Source organism: Podarcis erhardii, assembly GCF_964252035.2.
Source record: "Podarcis erhardii genome assembly, chromosome: 6".
Classification (NCBI taxonomy): Eukaryota; Metazoa; Chordata; class Lepidosauria; order Squamata; family Lacertidae; genus Podarcis; species Podarcis erhardii.
In genome coordinates, this window is record NC_138510.1 from 44,525,565 (window position 1) to 44,549,566 (window position 24,002).

The 24,002-nt window shown below is 47.8% G+C and overlaps 2 protein-coding genes across 2 annotated transcripts in view; both read left to right on the plus strand.

The window, feature by feature from the left end:
* The first annotated feature begins 7,806 nt into the window (after nt 1-7,806).
* Nucleotides 7,807-14,969, plus strand: LOC309343665 (gastricsin-like). The gene is made up of 9 exons (XM_081865417.1): nt 7,807-7,960; nt 8,433-8,583; nt 9,399-9,516; nt 10,103-10,221; nt 10,900-11,099; nt 12,288-12,410; nt 13,889-14,036; nt 14,264-14,362; nt 14,563-14,969. Exons 1-9 carry the CDS (start codon nt 7,905-7,907, stop codon nt 14,713-14,715), a joined length of 1,167 nt encoding a protein of 388 aa, XP_081721543.1. The 5' UTR covers nt 7,807-7,904; the 3' UTR covers nt 14,716-14,969.
* A 5,792-nt stretch (nt 14,970-20,761) lies between these two features.
* TFEB (transcription factor EB) overlaps nt 20,762-24,002 on the plus strand; it is a 69,199-nt gene continuing 65,958 nt past the window's right edge. The window contains exon 1 of the mRNA XM_081865401.1: nt 20,762-21,055. The gene's annotated coding sequence lies outside the window, so the exon portion shown is untranslated. The remainder of the gene's footprint in view (nt 21,056-24,002) is intronic.

Consider the following 24,002-nt stretch of genomic DNA (forward strand, 5'->3'; position numbering starts at 1 on the left):
AGATGGTGTAGTGACAATAAAGGTTTATTATTATTATTTATTATTATTACAACGCCTCTGACATTAAAGATAGAGCACAGTCATTTGATAGCCTTATCTTTTATGAATTTGCCTAATTCTCTTTTAAAGCCATCCTGGTTGGTGTCCATCACTAATTCTTATGGGAGCACTTTGTGAAGTACTTTCTTTGGTTCGTCCTGAATCTTCCAACATTGCGCTTCATTGGGGGGCCTAGGGTTCTAGTATTAGGAAAATGGAAGAAACAAACATCACTCTGTCTACTTCCCCCACACCACACAAAATCTTATATACCTCTATCATGTCCCCTCTTGCTCATCTATCTATCTATCTATCTATCTATCTATCTGTCAGGGTTTCTGGGAGAAGTGAGGAGATGGCAGAGGAGACGGAAAGCGAGTGGGAGGAGGGAGAGAGAGACGAGGAAGAAGATGACGGAATTCGAAGGGAATCTATGAGCCTAAGCAGTGAGTCAGAGGATTCCCAAAAGGGAGCTAGCATGATCAGGCGAAAAGCAGGAGAAGAGAGAAGCTGTGAAAAGTCAGGAAAGGAGGGGAGAAAGCCCAGTGAAGCACAGACGCTGTCAGAGGGGTCTCAGCCGGAACGGAGTAAAGGGGGTGGAGTTGTCAGCCTCTCGGAGGGAGGAGGAACAGGAGAAAACAGAGAGAGGGGGTTGGAGCAAGGTGTTCAGCCGGAAAGGGTAGAGAGTGGAACAGGGGGCAGTATAGAGGACGAAGGAAAGGTCAAAAGCAACGTACGCGCGCCAAGTTCAAACATAGAGGCGCGCGGAAGTGGGGAAAGCTCAGAGGAGGAGCCCGGCCCCAAAGCCAGAAGGAGGGGGCAGGAGGCGGCAGAGGATTCAGCCTCAGGCGAATCCCGGAAAGAGAGAACCCAGGGGGGCAGAAAGACCCTGCGGAAAAGAAAGGAGAGGAAGAGGTGGTCTAGAGCCAGGCTATTAAGTTGGTGTGGAGGAGGGGAGGAGTCAGAGGGGGACTTCGGCGGTCTAACGTGACAGACGTACAGCCACAATGCTGAACTGTGAAAGAAGCAATTATCTTCAATAAACTTTTCCTGTAAGTAAACTATAACGGGGTAGGGTCTCTCGTGAGCTGGGACCCACCTGGGTGGCTGTGACAGAAAGTCCCCCTCCCTCTGAAAGCAAAAATTTTTTTTTTGCGAAGCTCACAAACGGGGCAGCCATGAGTGCTGAGGAACAGCTGGCTGCACTCCGGGATCAGATTACCACTCTCACAACGGCAGTCATTGCTTCGCAGAAGAAGAATGCTGACTTGGAGAAAGCGTGCCAGGATTTGCAAGCAAGGTGGGAAAATGCGGACAAGGCGGGGACCCCGGGCTCCAGAGCGGAGGGCATTGCGCTTGGAAGGAGGGGGGGTGCCCTAGTTTCGCATTTTAATGGCAACTTGCAAGACTATCCCAACTTCAGGGCAGATGTCGTGTATGCACTGCATTTACTCCGTCATGATTTTAGAGATGAGGAGGAGAGAGTGGGATTTATTGTTTCGCACCTGCATGGGGAGGCCAGGGCTTGGCTACGCAATCTGTGGCGCGAAGATGGACCAGCCCGTCGCAATGCAGATGCGTTTATCAAGGCAATGGATGCTTGTTTTCAATCCTCTGTGGATAAGGACATTGCGCGCCGGCAGATGCACGGGCTGAGGCAGGGGAGAGCCACTGTACGCCAATATCATTCTAAATTTTTTGCATTGCTCACCGCCTTAGATTGGCCGAAGGACAGTCTACCGGTCAGGGATCTTTTTTGGGAGGGATTGAGCCCCTCCGTCAAGGATGAGATCGCAAGGGGGGACAGACCCCAGACCCTGGAAGACGTGGTGCAACGGGCTTTGGCTATAGGAATTCGACATGAGGGACGTCCGTGGCACGAGGAGGGGGGGCCCCAAGCGCGCGCGCAAGCAAAAGCTCTCCCTTTTGTGCACAGGGATTTCAGCCGTGCGCACCCCTCACCAATGGGGAAGGAAGGCGAAGAGCCAATGGAGATTGGTGGTGCTAGGGCTCAAAAGCCATCCCAGAGCCCCATCCCTGCTGCAGCCAAAGCGAAGCCTCCTAGAGGGACCAGGAAGTGTTACATCTGCGACAGTGCACACCATATGGCGAAAGAGTGCCCCCAGAGGCTCCAGAAGCACACTGCAGCACTAGCAACTGTGACAGCAGAGGTGCAATCAGAGGAGCAGCTTCAGGGAAACTGCAGTGCCTGGCTGGAAGCAGAGCTACTGGGGCTCAGCCAGGCGGATCTGTAGAGAAGTCCCCAGCATCCTTGCAGTGCTCCTGCCTGCAACGACGCCTCTGAACGTGGTCACGGTAGACGGCAGGAAGTTGCTGGGGGGGCAAGTGGTGCAGCAAACCCCTCCCATGATGATGCAAATTGGAGACCATCGAGAGCTTATTAGTTTCAATGTCACCCACTTATCGGACACGCCCATCGTGTTGGGCATGAGTTGGCTGGACAGGCACAGTCCCGCGGTTGCTTGGTACCAGAGGCAGATCACCTTTTGTTCATCGTATTGCGCCCAGAATTGCATCCAAACCGATCAAGGAGGAGAAGCCGAACAGCAGCTGCATCTGAGTATGGTGCAAGCGGTTCCTCACAAGTACGCGGAGTTCTTGGAGGTTTTCTGCGAAAAGGAAGCTGACAAATTGCCGCCTCACAGACCTTACGACTGCGCGATTGACTTAGTGCCAGGCGCGCAGTTGCCAACTGCCAAGCTGTACTCCATGTCGGAAGACGAGCTGCAAGAGCTTCGGGAGTTCATAGAACACAACCTCAAGCGCGGATTCATCCAGGAATCTAAAGCAGCGGGAGGCAGTCCTGTTTTCTTTGTGAAAAAGAAAGACACGCCCCAGAAGAGGCTCATTGTGGACTACCGGTTCATAAACAGACTAACTAAGCCCAAGGCCTTCCCCATGCCCAAAATTGACGACCTTTTGGCTACAGTCAGGAGGGGGAAGATTTTTACCAAGCTGGATTTACGTGGAGCTTACAACCTCATCCGCATCAGGAAGGGCGACGAGTGGAAGACGGCCATGTTCACTCCTTTGGGCACGTACGAATACAGAGTTATGCCCTTCGGTCTACAAAATGGCAGCCATGTTTTCCAAGCATTCATGCATCACGTCCTGGCAGGTCTCCTCTACAAGAAGTGTGTCTGTTTTCTCGACGATATCCTGATTTTCTCGGAATCGCCAGAGGATCACGATAAGGACGTGAAGGAAGTTCTGCAGAGGCTGAAGGAACACAGGCTGTACGCCAAGTTGGAGAAGTGCCAGTTTGATGTGAGAGAGGTAGATTTCCTTGGCTACAAGCTGTCCGACGAGGGACTGGCCATGGACAAGACTAAAGTCCAAGCGCTGTTGGACTGGAAGAGCCCTCGAAATCGGAAGGAGGTCCAGAGGTTCATCGGCTTTGCCAATTTTTATCGCAAGTTTATTAAAGGTTTTGCAAACGCGACGGCGGCAATCACTGACACCCTCAGTTCCAAGAAGAAGAAGTTCGTCTGGACCGAACAAGCAGAGCGATCCTTTCGGAAGCTTAAAAGCCTTTTCGCCTCCGAGGAGCAGCTGCTGCACGTGAATCCTGGCAGGCCCATGCGGGTAGAGACAGATGCATCAGACAGAGCAGTTGGGGCCGTCCTCTTGCAAGAGGATTCGCAAGGCAACTGGAGACCGGGTGCATTCTACTCCCGGAAGCTCAGCAAGACGGAGCGCAACTACACCATATGGGACAGGGAGTTGTTGGCCATTCATGCAGCTTTCAAAGCGTGGCGACACTTCTTGATAGGAGCCAAGCACACGGTGCAGGTCCGCACGGATCACAAGAACTTGGAGTATTGGCGGACGGCTAAATTGCAAACCCAACGACACATGCGCTGGGCGGAATTCTTTGCGGATTTCGATTTCAAAATAGAATACATCCCTGGAGACTCCAATGTTATAGCAGACGCGCTGTCCCGAAAGCCTCAATACCTGGAGGAAGTAGCTCCAATCGCAGCAAAGTACATTTTCGCACCGCAGGCGTGGACGTGCGCTACCATCGCAGTCGACCTGGACGCGGTGCGACGCGCGCTGCAAGAGGATCAGTTTGCGCAATCCAAGATGGAGGAGCTCCGCAGAGGGTCGCCTGACAACAATGAGTTTCAGTTGCAGGATGGACTTTTGACTCGCAAGGGCGCCCTTTACGTGCCCACCGACGAGCTTCGCGCCACGGTTTTGCAACAATTGCACGATGCCCCGAGTGCGGGCCATTTCGGCAAAGAGAAGACGATGGAGTTGGTGGCAAGGGACTTTTGGTGGCCCCAGATGAGAGGAGAGGTGGCGGACTACGTAGCCAGGTGCGATATCTGCCAGAGGTCCAAACCAGTGCATCAGAAGCAGGCGGGATTGTTAGAACCGCTGGAGACACCGCAGCAACCGTGGGAGAGGGTAGCGTTGGACTTTGTTACAGACCTGCCCAGCTCCAGAGGTAAGACGGCGGTGTTAGTGGTTGTGGACTTGTTCACCAAGATGGCGCACTTCATTCCTTGTGCCAAGGTGGCGACGGCAGAACAGACCGCAAAGCTCTTCATCGATCACGTCTTCAGAGTGCATGGACTACCGCAGTCCGTCTTGTCCGACAGGGGGCGCCAATTTGTTTCCACTTTCTGGCGGAAGCTTCTGGGCATCTTGCACGTCAAGATCAACCTGACGTCGGCGAGGCATCCACAGACCAACGGTCAAGCGGAGAGGGTCAACGCGATCATGCAGCAGTACCTACGGTGTTACGCCAACCAGCGACCCGCGGCGTGGGTGGACTACCTGCCGATGGCTGAGTTCGCCTACAACAACACGAAGCACGCATCCACCGGGGTGACGCCTTTCTTCGCGAACTATGGACGTCATCCCAGAACCTTCCCGAGCTTTACAGCACCTGAAGGGGGGGGACCTCAAAATGCCGACCAGTTTGCAGCAGAGTTGCAAGAGGTGCACGAGGAGCTGCGGAGACATTTGGAGCTGGCAAAGCAGGCGTATAAGGTGCAAGCCGATAAACACAGAAGGGCGGGGGAAGACATTCAGGTTGGGGACTGGGTATGGTTAGCAGCCCACGCGATGCCGGCCAGGTCGTTGGCCAAAAAGAAGTTAGAACACAGGCAGCTAGGACCATATCAAGTTGAGGCTAAGATCAATCCGGTGGCTTTTCGCCTAGCCCTTCCGGAGGGCTCCAGGGTGCACCCGGTCTTTCATAGGTCGGTGCTCACTCCCTACAAAGCCCCACACAGGTTTCAAGAGTCAGGAGCACCTCCAGAGCCACGTAGAAGGGCGCCTGAGGGAGGGGAGTCGCCAAGACCAGAACCTCTTAATGAGGTCACAGAGATACTGGATTCACGATGGGGGGAGGAGGGAGTTGAATATTTTCTCGCCAGGGAAGGCACTCCAGTCTCTGCAAATAGCTGGGTGCCGGGTTACGCTTTGGACGAACCCCTGTTGAAGGAGGAGTTTCATGCAATTTTTCCGCACAAACCCATGCCCGAGGAGTATTTTGATGATTGGCTTTTCACGCCCACCTTGTCGGGCAGCACGTTCGGGGGTTTCTCCTCGCCCGAGGGCTCTACGCCCAAAACAAGCCCGACCAGGGATCCCCGCCTGGGGGGGGGAGAGACAAACCCTTATTGGTGGGTGGATCAGCCGAGGGAGGTATGGAGTCAGAGGTGGATGATAGGTCCTTGGCAGGCAGCGCCAGGAGAAGCAGTGAGGGAGGAAGAGACTGTGATGCCTTCAGGGGGGGAACCCGAGTTCGAACACACGTATACGGAGCTGCCAGAGGAGAAGATTGACGTGGACACCCGGTATCCTGAACCGACCCAGGAAGAACCACATTTCCCTCAACCTGCACCCAGCGACCGGGAGGGGGGAAGGGGGGGCTTCGAGGGGGGGATGGATGTCAGGGTTTCTGGGAGAAGTGAGGAGATGGCAGAGGAGACGGAAAGCGAGTGGGAGGAGGGAGAGAGAGACGAGGAAGAAGATGACGGAATTCGAAGGGAATCTATGAGCCTAAGCAGTGAGTCAGAGGATTCCCAAAAGGGAGCTAGCATGATCAGGCGAAAAGCAGGAGAAGAGAGAAGCTGTGAAAAGTCAGGAAAGGAGGGGAGAAAGCCCAGTGAAGCACAGACGCTGTCAGAGGGGTCTCAGCCGGAACGGAGTAAAGGGGGTGGAGTTGTCAGCCTCTCGGAGGGAGGAGGAACAGGAGAAAACAGAGAGAGGGGGTTGGAGCAAGGTGTTCAGCCGGAAAGGGTAGAGAGTGGAACAGGGGGGCAGTATAGAGGACGAAGGAAAGGTCAAAAGCAACGTACGCGCGCCAAGTTCAAACATAGAGGCGCGCGGAAGTGGGGAAAGCTCAGAGGAGGAGCCCGGCCCCAAAGCCAGAAGGAGGGGGCAGGAGGCGGCAGAGGATTCAGCCTCAGGCGAATCCCGGAAAGAGAGAACCCAGGGGGGCAGAAAGACCCTGCGGAAAAGAAAGGAGAGGAAGAGGTGGTCTAGAGCCAGGCTATTAAGTTGGTGTGGAGGAGGGGAGGAGTCAGAGGGGGACTTCGGCGGTCTAACGTGACAGACGTACAGCCACAATGCTGAACTGTGAAAGAAGCAATTATCTTCAATAAACTTTTCCTGTAAGTAAACTATAACGGAGTAGGGTCTCTCGTGAGCTGGGACCCACCTGGGTGGCTGTGACACTATCTATCTATATAATGCTGTAATTTTTTCCACATAGACCAGTTGTCCCACTTTACACTGAATCTCATTTGTTGTGCATTGAGTCATTTTTAGTATATCCTTCTGAAGCTCCCCATAATTTGCTTAGAATGTCAGCATTCTGAATACTTGGGTTTATCCACAAGCTTGGCTACTCCACAATTCACCCTTGACTCTAGATCATTTATGAAGACATTAAATAGTATCAGCCTCAATGTAAGTCTTTGGTGGACCCTACTTCTTACTTCCTTCATTTGTGGAGATGGTTCACGGTATTTATTTGAATGCAACATTTCCTGGCCTTTAACCGGTTACCAGTCCAGAAGAGGAACTGAATCTTGAATATATATATTTTCTAGAATCCTTGATCTCAAAAGTCAGGCTGGATAAATCCCTACATTGATTAATCATTCAAATGTTTATTATTTTAATTGTTACTAGGAAACAGGAATATCATGAAAAATCTGTGGCAGACATAACCCATTTGGTGAACTGTTAAATATTGCAGTGGATCTGTCTGTCTGTCTATCTGTCTATCATCTATCTATCATCTATCTATCTATCTATCTATCTATCTATCTATCTATCTATCTATCATCTATCTATCATCTATCTATCTATCTATCTATCTATCTATCTATCTATCTATATCTATCATCTAATCTATTATCGGTATATGCAAGTATACATATATACCCCCACATGCACAAACACTGAATCCCTTGATTTTTAGAAGAAACAATGGGATTGAGATGAAGTGAAATGGGGTGAAGAACAGTGATTGTTCCTTTCTCATTCTTGATAACCCCAATTTTCCCTTGCTGTATCAGCACATGTATTGTTTCTTATCTAATCTTAATTGCTTTAGATACACAATTATTACTTTTAATGGAAAGTCAATGGAAGGATAAAAAAAAAATCTTAGCATACCTGATTGTGTTGATAGTGGTTGGGTAGTAGGCTACAAGGAATGGCAATGCAAGCCAATAAGGTGTTTACATTTTTTTGGTTTTTTTTGGGGGGGGGGCATCTGTGGTATAAAAGCAAGGGCTGAAAAGTGAGACTTCAGACCACTTTCTTCTGAGGTCTACTAAGCTCACCAGGTGTTGTCGTGGGAGAAATCAAGCATCATGAAGTGGGTGCTCCTGGTTCTGGCTTGCTTCCAGCTGTCAGATGGACTAGTCAAGTGAGTGTTCTTACTCAGTTTAATACTATATATGAAACAGAACAGCATAGAGACCAATAAGATGCAAAAATTGTTCACTTGCTAATCAGGTCGTATTAGAATTTTTGAACTTTCATGGTATAAGTCAGGAGTAAGGTAAAATTATATAGCACAGAGAATTAGATGAGAGTACAGGGATGAGTGAAGATGTGAGAATATTTTTCTCCACATGGTAAGGAGGAACTATGTATAAAGGGTGTTTCATGCAATAATACTCACATATTCAGTAAACCTAATTTCTTCAGTTTGTTGAATGTGCATCCTACCATCAATTGCCGTAGAAAAACAACAAGTGGGCAAGGGGCAGTCTCACTGCAGCAACAGGAACAAATATAGTGATGGTTCTTTGTCATCCAAGTTGTGTGGGGTCATTGAATGGCAAGTCTCACTCTATTAATTATATATTTATGCTCTGCTTTTTAATTCCATACAGTGTCCTTCTGAAGAAGGGCAAGTCTATCCGAGAGGTGATGAAGGAGAAGGGTGTGCTGGAAGATTACCTGAAGAACCACAAACTTGACCCGGCCAAAAAGTACATCTTCAATGAGTACAATGTTGCTTATGAACCAATGGCGTACATGGATGTGAGTCTCCCATCCTTTCTGAGTTAACTTGTCTTTGTATCTTTGATGTTCTCTTTAACAAGCCTATATTTTTCATCACTACAGCAGAATGCTATTAGGCTGAGAAACCACATGGAATGTAGCATTCTGTTTAAGGATGCATGAGTATTTCTAGGCTCAACCCTCATAACAGTTCAAGCCTTTTTGTGAGTGCTGGGCCTGACTGCTCACAAAAGACTTACGGTATAAGCACTTGAAATCTGCACCATTGCCTCCCCCTACCTCAGTGTGTGTAACTCACCTTTGGACCAGGGGAAGAAGGCAGAAGGAGAAGAGTTGACAGTGGGCCCTGTGGAGACCCAGCAGCATAAGATTCCACAATGATATAAGGCCGGAGAACTACCTAAGCATAGAAAAGATGCTATTTGCACAATTTCTGCTGGGAAGAATCCCCACTGCATGATGGAGAAACCACTGGTTGCTGCCGTTGCTGATTATCTTCTTCCATCCATGGTCAAAAGCTCATTCCTTTAGAGAAGGGGGAAATGGCTGAGGTGGTGGTGAAGCTATCTGAGACTCCATTCACCCTGCATGTAGTAGGCTATGAGCAGTGTCCTTCTTGACTCAATCCTGTCTGAGGGATTCAAACCCCCTTCAAACATCCTAATATGTAAATATGAATGTGTGTGTGTCTTTTGAGAAATCCCAAGTCTTGGGAAATTGGTCAGGTTGGGAGCTTTTAAAATTCACAGAATCACTCATTCCATGCAAATCACAGACTTAAGTTCATGCTAGAATTCTTATGGAATTCACATTGTGATATATTTTCTCCCCAGGCTTCTTACTATGGAGAAATCAGCATTGGAACACCACCTCAGAATTTCCTGGTGCTGTTTGACACTGGCTCTTCAAACTTGTGGGTGCCTTCTGTCTACTGCAACAGCCAGGCGTGCAGTAAGTCACGAACCCCCAACTATTCAAAAGCTAGCTTTATTCATAAAAGGTAAAGGTAAAGGTACCCCTGACCATTAGGTCCAGCTGCGGATATCTCTAGGGTGCTTATCTCGCTCTATAGGCCGAGGAGCTGGCGTTTGTCCACAGACAGCTTCCGGGTCATGTGGCCATCATGACTAAGCTGCTTCTGGCAAACCAGAGCAGTGCACAGAAACACCGTTTACCTTCCCACCAGAGTGGTACCTATTTATCTACTTGCACTTTGATGTGCTTTTGAACCGCTAGGTTGGCAGGAGCAAGGACCGAACAACCACGACCTTCTGATCGGCAAGCCCTAGGCTCTGTGGTTTAGACCACAGTGCCACCCGCGTCCAGCTTTATTCATAGCTACAGCTAAGCCAGCTGTGGTGTGATGGAGTACAGACAGAGCTTCAACAGAGCCTCACTGCCAAGAAACTGAATTTCTGTCATCCATGATGCCAAGCAAAGGCTTTTCTAACTGTACTACTACTTCTGCTGATGTTGTGCAACGTTTAGGGTATATCCTATGGAAGCTTTCAGCCTTTTATTATATTTCTCCCCACAGCTGGTCATTCAAGATTCAATCCCAGCCAGTCCTCCACCTACTCCACCAATGGACAGACCTTCTCCCTGCAGTATGGTAGCGGTAACCTTGATGGATTTTTTGGCTTTGACACCATGAGAGTAAGTGTCACTTGGTCTTTTGGGGGGAGGGTGAACTAGTCTAATGCTGCCATCATTGTCACGGTCTGGATTACAGGTGATTGAAGTCCTGCTGAGGACGTCGGGACCAGGGGCAAGATGGCGGGGTGGGAGCAGGAACGAGAGTCCAGAAGCCAGGGTCTGAGGGTCAGGAAGCAAGGAATCATAAAGTCAAGGGTCTGAGGGTTGTGGAGCAAGGAGTCACAAAGTCAAGGGTTCAAGGATCAGGAAGCAAGAAGCCAAACGCAGCAAGGCAGGAAATGTGTTGCTGTGGCAAAGAGCCAAAGGGAAATGCTGACCTTATATCCCTTCCCGGCTCTTGCCACCAGGTACAGCGAGTTACCAAGCGGTCTCACCTGTGTGGCCGTGCCTTGCCTCTCCAGAACAAACTGAGGAAGGCCCCAGTCCTGTGAAGCCCTACTGGTCACAGGGCCTGGCTCCTGCACGTACTCCTGACAATCATAAGCTAAGGGATGATTCAGGGATGATGGGAATTGTGGTCCAACAATATCTGAAGGGACCATGTTGGCTACCTCTGTTCTAGAAGCTCAAAAGCAGGCCACTAAGATGGTGGATGCCCTCTTTTGACAATTTATAATTCTTTTCATTCCTATCCTATCTATGAATTTTATGGTGACACTTTCACTTTGTCTCCTTTAGCTCCAGAACATTGTTGTCACTAAGCAAGAATTCGGCCTGAGTGAAAATGAACCTGGCTCCAACTTCGTTTATGCCCAGTTTGATGGCATCCTGGGCATGGCTTATCCTTCTCTTGCAGTTGGGGGTGCTACAACGGCCTTAGAGGGGATGTTGCAGCAAAACTTGCTTTCACAGCCAATCTTCAGCTTCTATCTGAGCTCGTAAGAAAGAGAAGCCATTTTCCCTTTAGCTTTAATGTCCCACACTCCTTTGCTTTTCATCCATCACAGCATAAATATAAATGGGTTGGATTTAGAATAAACTAATCATGCTTTACTGCCACAGAACTAGATGAGATTTCAGTTAGTCATGAAGGGATGGAATTTTCTGAAAATCTCAGTATTAAGCTTCTCCACACATAATTTTTCTAATTTCCTTCTCACTCCATGATTTTGATGAGAAGTAAGTTATTTCCCTGTGTGCTTCTGCTATAAATACAAACACTTCTCAAATGTTATATGCATGTTTATAGACATTATTGTATGTGTTACTATACATGTTAATATTATGCATAGATGATATTCACTCCGGGTTTCCTAAAAAGGTAAAGGTACCCCTGCCCATACGGGCCAGTTGTGTCCGACTCTAGGGTTGTGCGCCCATCTCACTTAAGAGGCCAGGGGCCAGCGCTGTCCGGAGACACTTCCAGGTCACGTGGCCAGCGTGACGAAGCTGCTCTGGCAAGCCAGCACCAGCGCAGCACACAGAAATGCCGTTTACCTTCCCGCTATAAAGCGGTACCTATTTATCTACTTGCACTTAAGGGTGCTTTTGAACTGCTAGGTGGGCAGGAGCTGGGACCAAAAGACAGGAGCTCACCCCGCCGCGGGGATTCAAAACGCTGACCATGCAATCGGCAAGTCCTAGGCAAGTCTTTTGGGCAAGTTTTACCCACAGCGCCACCCACGTCCCGGGTGGTACATGTTAATATTATGCATAGATTATATTCACTCCAGGTTTCCTAAAGTAACCAGCAAAAAAAAAAAAAAAACCATACATACAACAATGTACATGACTGTAGAAAAATGCATATATATTAATACTTATAAAATTATAGTGCAGAAACAACATATTGCATGGACTTGACTCTCACACATATACATATTTTGGGATATAATTTTGCATGAAATGTTGTATACAGTCAGCCATTAAAAAACCCCAACAATGCACAAGAAATTCATATGTACAGTACTGTACTCTCTCTGCGTATTTATCTCAGATCCTTAATTTTCCTTGAAGGGAATTTTGCATTTATACAACCCAAATGAGGGCCACCTTCACAGAATGTTCTTTGCTTTAAACATTCCAGAACAAATTATGAATGCCTAATCCTTTCTTTTTGTTTGTAGCCAACCAAGCTCTCAGTATGGCGGTGAGGTTGTCTTCGGAGGTGTAGACACTCGACTGTACTCCGGAGAGATCTATTGGGCTCCAGTCACCCAAGAACTTTATTGGCAGATTGGAATTCAAGAGTGAGTTGAAATTGTGAAAAAAATAATTCAAGAGCATTGGAGAATTCCCATAAATATCTGTATAGTGCTGTGCTTTTGAACTCATGGCGACACCTTCTTGGATTTGAGCCAGACTCTTCTAGAAGGAATGCAGATATAAACTGAAACTTATACATTGTTTCTCAAAGCATCATAGTGATTTCACCAAAGTAAATGATTGCACTGTCACTTTATGTTCAATAATATTCAGACTGCAGTGGATTAAAATTGAAGTCAGATGTGGCTTTGCTCATGAGTCTACAGCTATGTATTATTATGTCATCTGTGTATTCAGCATTTTCACTCTGGGTTCTGCATGAACTGGCTACACATAGCTACAATCTAAAGTACACTGATGTCCCTAGGGAAGATTATTTCTTGAATATGTAAAATTGGACTGTAAGCCTAGATGTTTTGCATGCCACAAGCTTATTAGGCTAGGAACTGAGCCTAAGCCCATGCTCCATGGTTTCTTTATCTCATGGAGATGTTGATTGGAGGATTAATAGTGCCAAGGAGGTGAACTGCATATAGCACTGGGTGGGAATTTATATTTATAACTTATACCCTCCCCTTCTATATCAAGAGGGCAGCTCGCAAAGATTTAAAATATCTTACCATATTATAAAAACCTAAGTGTTATCATCACACTGCAATTCCCTCAGCTGCAGGTGGTGCTGTGAACTGCAGAATCATGAGAAGCAGTGGATGGGCAGCCCAAGCAAGCCACGGAGTGACAGCCCAAACAGGCCAGGGCAGCCCCTCAGCTGCTCCGGCTCCTCTGCCCGCCAGCATCCAGATCCCTAGACCAGCTGGCACTGTTACTGCCCACCATCCTGCTTCGTGGTTGACCTTGGAATCTGCTGCTGCCATGGCTGATCCTCATGAAGAGTGGCAGAATGAGCAGCACAGGAAGGGAAAAGGTGGCTGGTTGGCACCATGAAGTAGAAAGGGAAGCAGTGGATGGCTTTGGCAAGGGTGGTTGGTGGAGGCTGGGTGAATGTAGGTGAGGTTGGTCAGTGAAGTGAGCAGGGGTACAGCCCCTAGTAAAACATTGTTATGCAACTTCCATCATATTAGATTTCAGGAAAATCCACACCATGTTATGGTATAGTTATGCATTGACTGAGTACTAATCTATAGGAAAGCTATGATACACAAATGACAAACTAGGAAGACTGCAGGTAAGACTGGCTTGTTAAGAGTCAGCATGAGGTTTGTATCAGTATCAGCAAGGAATCAATGCACTCTTTTTGGTGCATAGAGAAGCACATGGCACCTCCTGGTCCTCCCACATCAGAACAGAAGGCAGTGAAAGGGAGGCATGAGCTTCACAGTAATAAATCTTTTTAAAGAAATTTAGTGGCCAGCAAGGACTTCATACATTTTTTTGCAGAGGATATAGGCAAGACTGCACATGAGAGGTATGGTGGGATTTTCAATGTGTTCCCTGTTCTTAGGTTTTCTATTGGGGGAAGAGCTACTGGATGGTGCAGCCAAGGTTGCCAAGCTATTGTGGACACTGGGACATCCCTCCTCACCGTTCCTCAGCAGTACATAGCGAGTTTTGCGCAGGCTGTGGGTGCTCAGCAAAATCAGTACGGAGAGGTAGGTGAAATTACATATTTTGAAGAGCTGGAAGGGTAACACAGGATGCAGGGTGATGTGGGATATAGCTGGCATATGCGCAGTTTGTGTGGATGGCCTCAAAGTCACCAAGAATCCTGCCATTATAGAAGTAATTGATGCCTACGGAATGACTACATCTCAGTTCCATGCAGTCCTAGCTGTCCTCCTATAGGAGATTAACCAGTCATTGCATTCTTCCTTCACAGTATGCGGTTGCTTGCAGCAATGTTCAGAATTTGCCCACCATCTCCTTCAACATCAATGGGGTTTCCTTCCCTCTGCCCCCCAGTGCCTACATCCTCAATGTAAGTTTTAGAGATCTGGACATCATTAACTCATTTGTTTTCTTTTAGCATAAGAACCAATAGAAAGAATTAGAACTTAAGGTTCGGGACAGGAGAAGAAAGATAGGGCTTTCTCTTGAGTGCCATCTGTCTTTATAATAACTGGGCTAGCATCTTTATGGATCCTACTCACTTTCCCCTTTCTATTTATTGCTTTACAGAACAATGGCTACTGCACAGTTGGGATTGAGCCCACCTATCTGCCTTCCCAAAACGGACAGCCTCTCTGGATCCTGGGAGATGTCTTCCTCAGGAAGTACTATTCCGTCTATGACATGGGCAACAACAGGATTGGCTTTGCAGCTGCTGCCTAAGCTTCTTTGCTATTACACCTGAGTTGTATCTATTACAATGCCTTTCTTTTAAGATTCTTACTGAGATAAAAGGGGTAGTTTAAATGCTTGCCCTTATCTCCGTTACAATTTCTTTCTTTCCCTTTAAGCTTGTCTTGGACCATTCTCCTTGAACTATCTGCACTCTGGGGCCCTGGGTTTTTTTCTTTCTTGAATCACTGGCTGCTGTTATAATGATGTTTGTGGCAGATTGGATAATAAATGGTCAAACCTGAGATATTTGTGCTCAAGTCTGCTCAGCTACTGTTCTGCTATTTACAGAGGACACTAAAGAAGAGTGCTCTTAGCTGGAATCTGTATACCTGGAATAAAGCTTAGGCTAAATAACGGTAGCTCCTTTAAATGACGCTGGCAGCCTCAGCTCACTGTTAATGTTTTGGAAAGGAGCAATGCCAAATGTTGCTCTTGTTATGGCAGCATTGTTCTTGGATCCACAGATAAATGACACAGGGGATTGCTCAAGGCCATCCAGTCCACCCCACCAAAGACAGAGCCATCCACCCACACCACCTCCATAGGTAAATAGATGCTCTCGAGAGACAAGACCACAGTGTTTCCCAAAAAGAAGTCAGGTACACAGCAGGAGATTCTTACCGACCAGTATGCATTCAGATTACCCATACACAGGACCCAAGCATGAACGTACACACACACAAACACACCTGACCTGCTATATTGACTCCTTTCCCTGAGCCAAGCTGTTCCTTATTCATGCACAAAACCTCTCTGGGGATTTGAAGTAGTGTGCAATCCCTGTACACTCTACCCTGCCTTACTTCTGTGCAGTTCACATGTGTTTCTGAAGCAAGAGAACATAATGCAGTTTTCTAACCAAGAGTGGGAGGGGAAGTGGCAGAAGGCCAGGGACCCATTGACAAAGCCCCCTGGCACTGCCTCATAAATAAACAGGCTCAGGTGTAATGCCACCATGCTAGTGAGACATTACAATTTATCAATTCACAATGATATTACTACCTAGGGCATTTTCCCACCAGAGCAGCATTGCTGAACCCTATGTTTCAGCAACATGAATCATTGTAAGCTATTTAACAGATAGCTCACATGTGAGTTCCCTGCTTCAAGCAATATCTATTTCCTCCCAGCGCTGGCCATGTTTTAATAACTGGTTTTTCTAAGTAGTAATTATGCTACCTACACATATTTCCTAATGAGCCCAATGGTGATTATTTCCTACTAAGCTTATGATTATAGCCTGATTCTTCCCATGTTTTACTCTGAAATAAGTTCCATCCACAGGACTCCTTCCCAAGTAGGTAAAGAATTTCAGTTTCCCCTCTTCAGATAAAAAGTTCAACACACACAGCAATTGCTGGATTGGGAACTGTAGGTGTAAATACACATGTGAGAATCAATACCCTGCAGCACATTGCTTTCAATGCACACACTTCCCCATTCCTACATTAGATGGGGATGCCCATTCATATGCACGTCTGAATTTGCACCCTTTAAAAAGTAATGAACAGCAACCCATTGCTTGTGTTCTCAGTCTCTAACAAGTAATATGTGTGCAGAAAGGTATTTAGCTTAGCAGATCCCCCTTGTTTGATTGGATTGGCAACTTGAAGCAACTCAGCCCATACAGAAAGATACGTGATGGTGCACTGCAATATTGCCACCTAGTGGGCCTTGATCTAGTTGACCAGAACATAAGGGCAGTGGCTCATATAAGCCAGTGTATTGTTCTCACAGTGCCCAACCAGATACCCATGGGAAGTGGCAAACAGGACCTGAGCATGACACGATTCTCCCTTTCAGGGATATTCAGAAGCAAAGCAGAGCCATCCTGCCTAGTAGTCATTGTTAGTCCCATCCTCCATGAATTTGTCTAATCCTCTTTTAAAGCCATCCATGTTGGTGGTCATCACTGCCTCATGTGGGAGGGTGTTCCACAGTTTAACGATACACTGCATGAAGAAGTATTTTATTCTCTCTGTCCTGAATCTTCCAACATTCAGCTTCATTTTATGTCCCTGAGTTCTGGTGTTACAAGAGAGTGAGCTAAACTTTTCTCTAACCACTTTCTTCATACCACACACAATTTTATAAACTTTTATCATGTCACATCTTGCATGCCTTTTCCCTAACCTAAAAAGCCCCAAATGCTGTAGCTTTAAAGAGCGGGTTTTTGTGGGCAATGCTGCAGGGCAAAAAATAGCCACTGAACTTTAAAGTGTGGACCTGTGTCTAGAAAGCGCAGGGCCGAATGTTAAGCGTCAATAAGCTCTTACATCTCACATCTCTTTTTTGGCATATATCTTGAATATGGTGTAGTAGATACTGCAACAACCAGTTGTTAATATTTCCTACCTGATTCTTTGGGAACCATAGGCTAACCTGATACACATTCATTTTAAAAAATGTATCCCACAAAACCAGCTAATTTAGGTTCTTGCGATAGTTGTCTCAGTGGTGGTGGTGTGTGGATAGGCTACTGTGAGAACAGGATGCTAGACTTAATGGACCATTGACCTGATCCAGCAGACACTTTGAAATATACTTGGAGTCGAGTGTGAATTTCATGCTCTTTAATCAGCTCGTAGTAGCAATGAATGAATCTTTCCCCAAAATGTCTAGCTATATATACATTATTTACACAATGGGCCCCGCGTGACTGGCTAATTCCGGGCTGCTCCTGTAGGCCAATCAGGTTGCGGATTCACTTCCTCCAGAAGCCAGATTGGCTGCTCCTGCATGTGCTGAGCCCGGGGGTAACCCGTGAAATACGGTCCAGGACCAGTCCAGAATCTGAAGGTTCCTCTGGGAGTCAGTCCGACAGGCCCAAGGTAGAACACAAGGCAGGAAACCAGGCAAGGACAGGTACAGGATCTCAGGAAGGATCTAACATACAGCAATGTTGCTCCCGTAACCTGGGGTGGGGTCTGACAGCCTTTTAGCTTTGTCAGGGTAGCGGCCGGTCCTGATCCCCCAGCGACTCACCTCCCTGTTTCACTGGAAGGCGAGCACTCCTCCTGCGAGTACTCAGGTCTCTCCATCTCTCAGACCTGAGTCTTTGCAGCTCGACCAGGAGTGGAGCAGCTGTAAGTGATGGCCCAGCTGAAGGCAATGAGGTAATCCCTGCATCTGGAGCCAGGGCAGGCTCAGGCCCCTGACTTGGCCCAGCTGGTGTTTGTTGCAGGGGAACCTGTGCAGACTGAGTCTCCTCTGGTTCGGAGTCCGAGCCCGAGTCCCAGGCCATCACACTGCAGGCCAATCAGGTCGCTGATTCACTTCCACCTGGAGCTGGATTGGGTGGCTCTTGCGGACCAATCAGACTGCTGCATTCTGGATCCTATTGTTCTAGGATTCAGCTCAGTAAATAGCACACTTCTTATGTTATTATGGGGAAGAGAGAAGCAACTGACTAGTGTTACTGTGTTACTACTAGGTGGTGAGCGGGAGGGCATCATTCACATTTTGAGAGCCAGACCACCTTCTTCTTGCATCATATCCATTGAATCCTGGAGGTCAAAATAGGCTCCAGGATTGAACCCTGATTCAGATTAAGCACAGATAACAACAACTGCTATTATTTAAGCAACTGATTCCACATTAGGCACACACCACCTCTTTTCTTCCAACTTTTGGTGTATTATTATTTCCTACTATTAGCTGGTTGGCAATTTAACTGTGAGGTCTCCCACAAATCTCTGGAATGTCTCCATCCCTCATTTGAGAGGTGAGCCATGGATTTAAACAACACTGAGTCACACTTTAGGGTTTCAAAGCTTCTCCAGGTGTCTCAGTTACTGGCACGGGTAGGCATTCATGTACCTTTGATGCTTTTGACGTTTATCACAGGCCTATAGAGGTTGCCACTCCTGTTCATTAGTCCTTTCCTTCATCCATACATGTGAATGGTGTCCACAACTTTATTGCAACACATATGTAACTCATGATAGGAGAATTTGTTGAAATGGGCTGTTAGAGAGGAGAGGATATGCTCCATAACACAGGAATTTACCACAGGGATGAGATATGCTTTCATACATCCACCTAATAGCTAGCATTGAATTGCTAGCTGATCTGAGATCCTTGCTTATAGGGACACAATGATAATTCTGTCTTTTTGCTGAGGTGTTGTGGCTGGACTATACAGTGGTACCTCTGGTTACGTACTTAATTTGTTCCGGAGATCCGTTCTTAACCTGAAACTGTTCTTAACCTGAAGACCACTTTAGCTAATGGGGCCTCCCGCTGCTGCCGCGCAATTTCTGTTCTCATCCTGAAGCAAAGATCTTAACCCGAGGTATTATTTCTGGGTTAGTGGAGTCTGTAACCTGAAGTGTATGTAACCTGAAGCGTATGTAACCCAAGGTGCCACTGTATATAGCTGTCTACCATTGTTATGAGGGCTAAATCAATCTGTGAATGAATTTGAGTTGACTAAATCGCACATATAAATAAAAACGGTAGTTCTGAAGGTGTGTGTTTCCAGGGGGGAATACTTCCCTTGTTTTTAGATGATGTGAATATATGCTCCATATAGTGTGATGGAGAAGACAGAATGCATCTTCTATGGTGTCTTTAACCTACAGTGTGAGTGTGTGTGTGTGTGTGTGTGTGTGTGTGTGTGTGTTTTAAAACTAGATCTATCTATCTAGTTTTAAAATAACTTGCCATCCAATTAATACATAGCACTTTTAAAGCAGTTAAAATGCTTTAAATAGATTGCTGTAACTGAAAGATTATATAATTCAGTCCTAATGGTTATACATTGTCATTCACTGTGCATCATTGTAATTAGAAGCACCACTTATAATCAACGGCTCAGTAACAATTTTGGAATGTTGATGCTGTGGTTACTCATTCATGATACTCGTCTTAAGGAAATTATCTTCCTGTCTTTTTTTGGTTCCCACGAACAAGGCAAAATCACAACAATCTGCCCCTCTTAGTTGCTCCCAGTACCTCCTCTAGTGCTACAAATGCCATGCCAAGAGACCTGTGCTGTGCTGTGAGGCCCAGCTGGCCAGCTGATGACAGGTGAGTAGCTATGCCCAGTTGTCAAATTGGGGGCTATAAAAAAGTTAAGGATCTGGCCTGTAACCACATCAAGCCCCCCCCCTTGATCTAAACAATTGCCATTCTGTGGCCATGATTTTAGATAGAGTGTACTTGTAAATGCTCATAGGATTGGCACATTTGATCTCTTCCCAACTCTTGAAAAAACTTCTCGAGAGAAAATATTATAAATATATATTATATGAACAGTTTGCATTCTCACCTTTTCCTGCGCAATTTATATCAACTCATTCTGAACTCATGTATTTCAGCCTCAAGGTTATAAGCAGATATTTCTTGGAGAAAGGAAAGTTTTCCACTACCCTATTGGTGTAGAGTGTTGGACTAGGACCTGGAAAACCAGGGTTCAAATCCTCACTCAGCCATGAAACTCACTGAATCTCAGTGTAACCTACCTCATAGGGTTGTTGTGTGTTTCAAATGAGGACCATGTATGCCACATTGCGCTCCTAAGAGAAAGGTGTGGGATATAAATGCAATAAATAAGCAAGTAAATAAAAACTCTAGGGCACCTTGTCCTTTCTCTCTTCAATCAGATCTCATATTTAAAATTAGGGAGCATCTGTTCTGATCAGCAGAGTAGTCTGTGCTTTGGGGAGCTTTTGTGTTGACAATCATCTCCAAATTGCTTGGGAGTGGCAACATCTTATCTTTTAAAGCATTAGTTTTTATAAAGTTATCTCATTTCAGTTACAGTGTTTCTTAAGCTGCCGTTTTCAAGTCGTGTAACATTCATTTAACAGCATCTCATTCACGACAGGGTGGATAATTGAGAGAAAACGAACGCGTAAAGAACACGCAAAACCGCGGCCGCCTGCCTACCGCCGACCCTGCGTGGGCGCTCCCAGGAATTGTTTTGAGAACGAGCGCGATTCCGCTTGGGAGAGGACCTCTCGAGTACTACATTTCCCGGCAGGCTACGCAAAAGGGGGCGTGGCCAGCCATGGTTGAGTGCTGCCCTCTCTTGGGTACATCTAGGAAGTTGAAGAGCGAGAAGGTGACAGTAAATGAGGGGGAGGGAGAGCTGTCCGTAAGGGGTCCTGGGGGGGGGAGGAGGTGAAAGCACCCCTGGCAGCGCACAGGAGAGGATTGCAACAGCTGGAACTACCTGGTGCCAAGAGAAAAGCCAGAGGAGAGCGGCGGGACAAGCAGAGGGCACCCAAGTTGAGCCGAGTTGGCCAAGTGGCTGGGGAAGTGGCGTGTTTTTCTCCCCCTCCCTTCCAGTGGCTGCGCAGCCGACTCTGACCTTCACGGGAGGGTAAGTACGCCGAGAGCGGGCAGACTCGGGACGCGCGTGCCACTTCCAGGCAAAAAAGCTACAATCTCCAGAGGCGCCGTCTGGGGCGGGCAGGCGGGCGGGCGTGTGAACTGCCCGTCGAGGTGGCGGCAGCTGCAACACCCGCTGTGTGCGCGTTGGGGGGTGGGGGAATAAAATAAAAAATAAATAGAAATCCCCCGGCGGAGGTGGTTTGGTGGGAGCGAGGCGGGATAATCCTAAAGGACCCAGCGCTCCGTTTCACCGACGGGGCGCGCGAGGTCGCCCTAAAGCGGAGCAGGTGGAAGAGGGAGAAGGTGTCGCGAGTATGCGTTTAGCCGGAAGGAAAGTGCGGGGGAGGGGGGGGGGAGAGACGCGTCGTGGGATCCAGAAGTTTGTATGCGTAACTTGGGTCGCTGAGAAGGGTAGGCAGGTGCGGGTGGACCGCGGAGGGCAAGCAGCTCTCTCCGCCGTCTCTCTTCTTCCCACCTACTCCTTTGCAAGAGAGATCAAGCCGGCTTTGGAGCCATCACAGTGTGCTTGGGTCCTGAGTCGACGCTCGCCACCCCGACGGGAGGGGGGACGACGCCGATGACCCATTGCCGGGAACTGTCAATGTGTGTGTGGGGGGGGGAGGAGCGCGGGGGAGGGGAGAGCCGATGGCGGAACCGGAGAAGTCAAGCAGCAAAACAATGGGGGGGGGGAGGGAGGAGAGCCGCTCAACTCCACCCGCTCCAAGGCGGAGAGGGGTTGGCGAAGGGCTGCTCGCTTCTGCCCTCCTCTCTCTGCCTTCTCCGCAGCGCCGCCAGCAGCTTCGAGGGGAGCCGTGGGGGCCTCTTACGCAACTGCTGAGCCGGGAAAGTGCCGGCTGCTCCGAGCGGGGCAGCGGCGGAGTTTGCAAAGTCCGGCGCGGGGGCGGAGTCGGGCTGCGCTGCTTGCTGCGCTCCGTCGGCGCGCTCGGCCTGGGCGCGATCTCCGAGAGCCGGGCTTGCCTCGTTCTTGGCGCGAGACGGAAGTTCCCGATGACAAGCGCTGCAAGGCTTCTCATTAGTTTAATGAGCGCTCATTGTTGTTAATTCCCATGTCCCGGGAAGCTCCCACGTGCGCTGTCAGGAGACGGTGGCGCAAAGGGATACCGGGCGCGTCCTGCGAGCAGCCACCCAGCCCGCCCGCGGCGCTGTTTTGTAGCCAGGCTGTTTCCGTGTTGGGAAGAGGTGCCTTCACGTGTCTCACCCTGCAGGCCTTGGTCCGAGGCAAGAGAACATCAAGGCCTGTGGCTTCCTCCGGAGTAGGGTTGCCAACTTTCCTTTACTGCCTCTGCTCCAGTGCTTCCAGCTGTGGCCCAACCCAGAGAAATAAAATCTCAGGAGCTGGGATGCCAAATTGAATAAAATATTGGAAGGAGGGACATGTAAGCCCCACATAACTGATCACAAGACTCGGTTCACACCCACCACTCAGTGGCGTAGCGTGGGTTGTCAGCACCCGGGGCAAGGCAAGTAATTTGTGCCCCCTAACCCGTGGATTTGCGCCCCCTAACCCTAACCCCCAGATGTTGCGCCCGGTGCGGCCGGCCCCCCTGCACCCCCCACGCTACACCACTGCCGCCACTTGAATGGCAATGCCCATCAACTTTGGGGGGTCCAGCCCCCTCAAATATTTTAGGGGGGCTGAAAGGACCTAGGCACCTAGGAGTTGGCTTCTATGCTCAGGATAGGCTTCACCTGCTTAATTTATAGTCATAGGGCTGCTCTTCGCTGGCAGTGGAGAAGGCCCAGTTTAAAAAGTGGAAATAATGCTTAGTTCAAAATTTAGTTCAGCCGTCTAAACTACAACAAATCTGATGACCAGCAAAAGTGTGTGTTTAGTATATAGGTATTATATAGAATGGGATATGGTACTCTCGGCACATTTCTTTGTGTCATGAAAACTTCAGAATTCTGAAAACTGCTTCTTTTCCTGAATAGTTTTGTAGTGACTTTCTGAACACTTTGAGGGCAACTGCTCTGAGACCTGGTGACTTTTTTTCCTTAACGCACGTGGTAGAAAACTGAACAGATGGCCAATGTGTGGATATTCCCTCCCCCTCTGTGCTGTTAATTTCCTCTATCATATTTGTTTGACTTCATGCATGGCTGCCCTCCATCTCCAGCATGGGGGTTTGAGTGGGGCTGCGTTGACAGGTCTTTGCCTGCTTTTTCTCGGGCCCCTTGATTTTCTTTCTGTTTACAGATGCTAGATATACAGGTGACTCCGTATCAGACAAGCAGATCTGGCAAATAATGAGAGCGTCCTTCAGAGCTATTATTCCTTGGATGTAAACTCAAGCTGAGTTTTGTCTCTTGAGTTAAAAACTAGTCCAGACTGTGGATTCTAAGTAAATGGAAGGCTCTGCGGCCTCTGCCTCATCTTAAAAGTGAGATGGGGGATTTTAGGTGACTGAATGTTCATACCTGGGGTCTTTTATAGACAGGGCCTGGATTTGGCAACTCTTAATGGGGCACCTTTATCTTTTTAAGCGTTGGCTAGAAGAGGAAAGGTTTTTGCTATCATCTTGCTACAACAGTAGGAGAAACTGCATTTGATTTCAAAATAAAAGATGACCCAACTGTCCTACCAAAATGGCCAGAAAAAGCCACAGGCTGAGATTGCCCCCAAAATGTCACATTCCTTGCATAAAGGCTTGAGGCAGATAGTGATGAAATGCTGCTGTTATGAACAGTCTCTCAGTGCACTTTCAGACATGCTTTTTGAATTTTTGGCATCTTTAGTGAGAACAGAAAACCTACATTGGTAGTAGTAGTAATAATAATAATAAATAATAATAATAATAATAATAAAATTATTTATACCCCGCCCTCCCTGGCCAGAGCCGGGCTCAGGGTGGCTAACACCAGTAAAATTACAATAAAAACATAATAAGAAAAAAAAAAGCCTGTCTATGCCATTT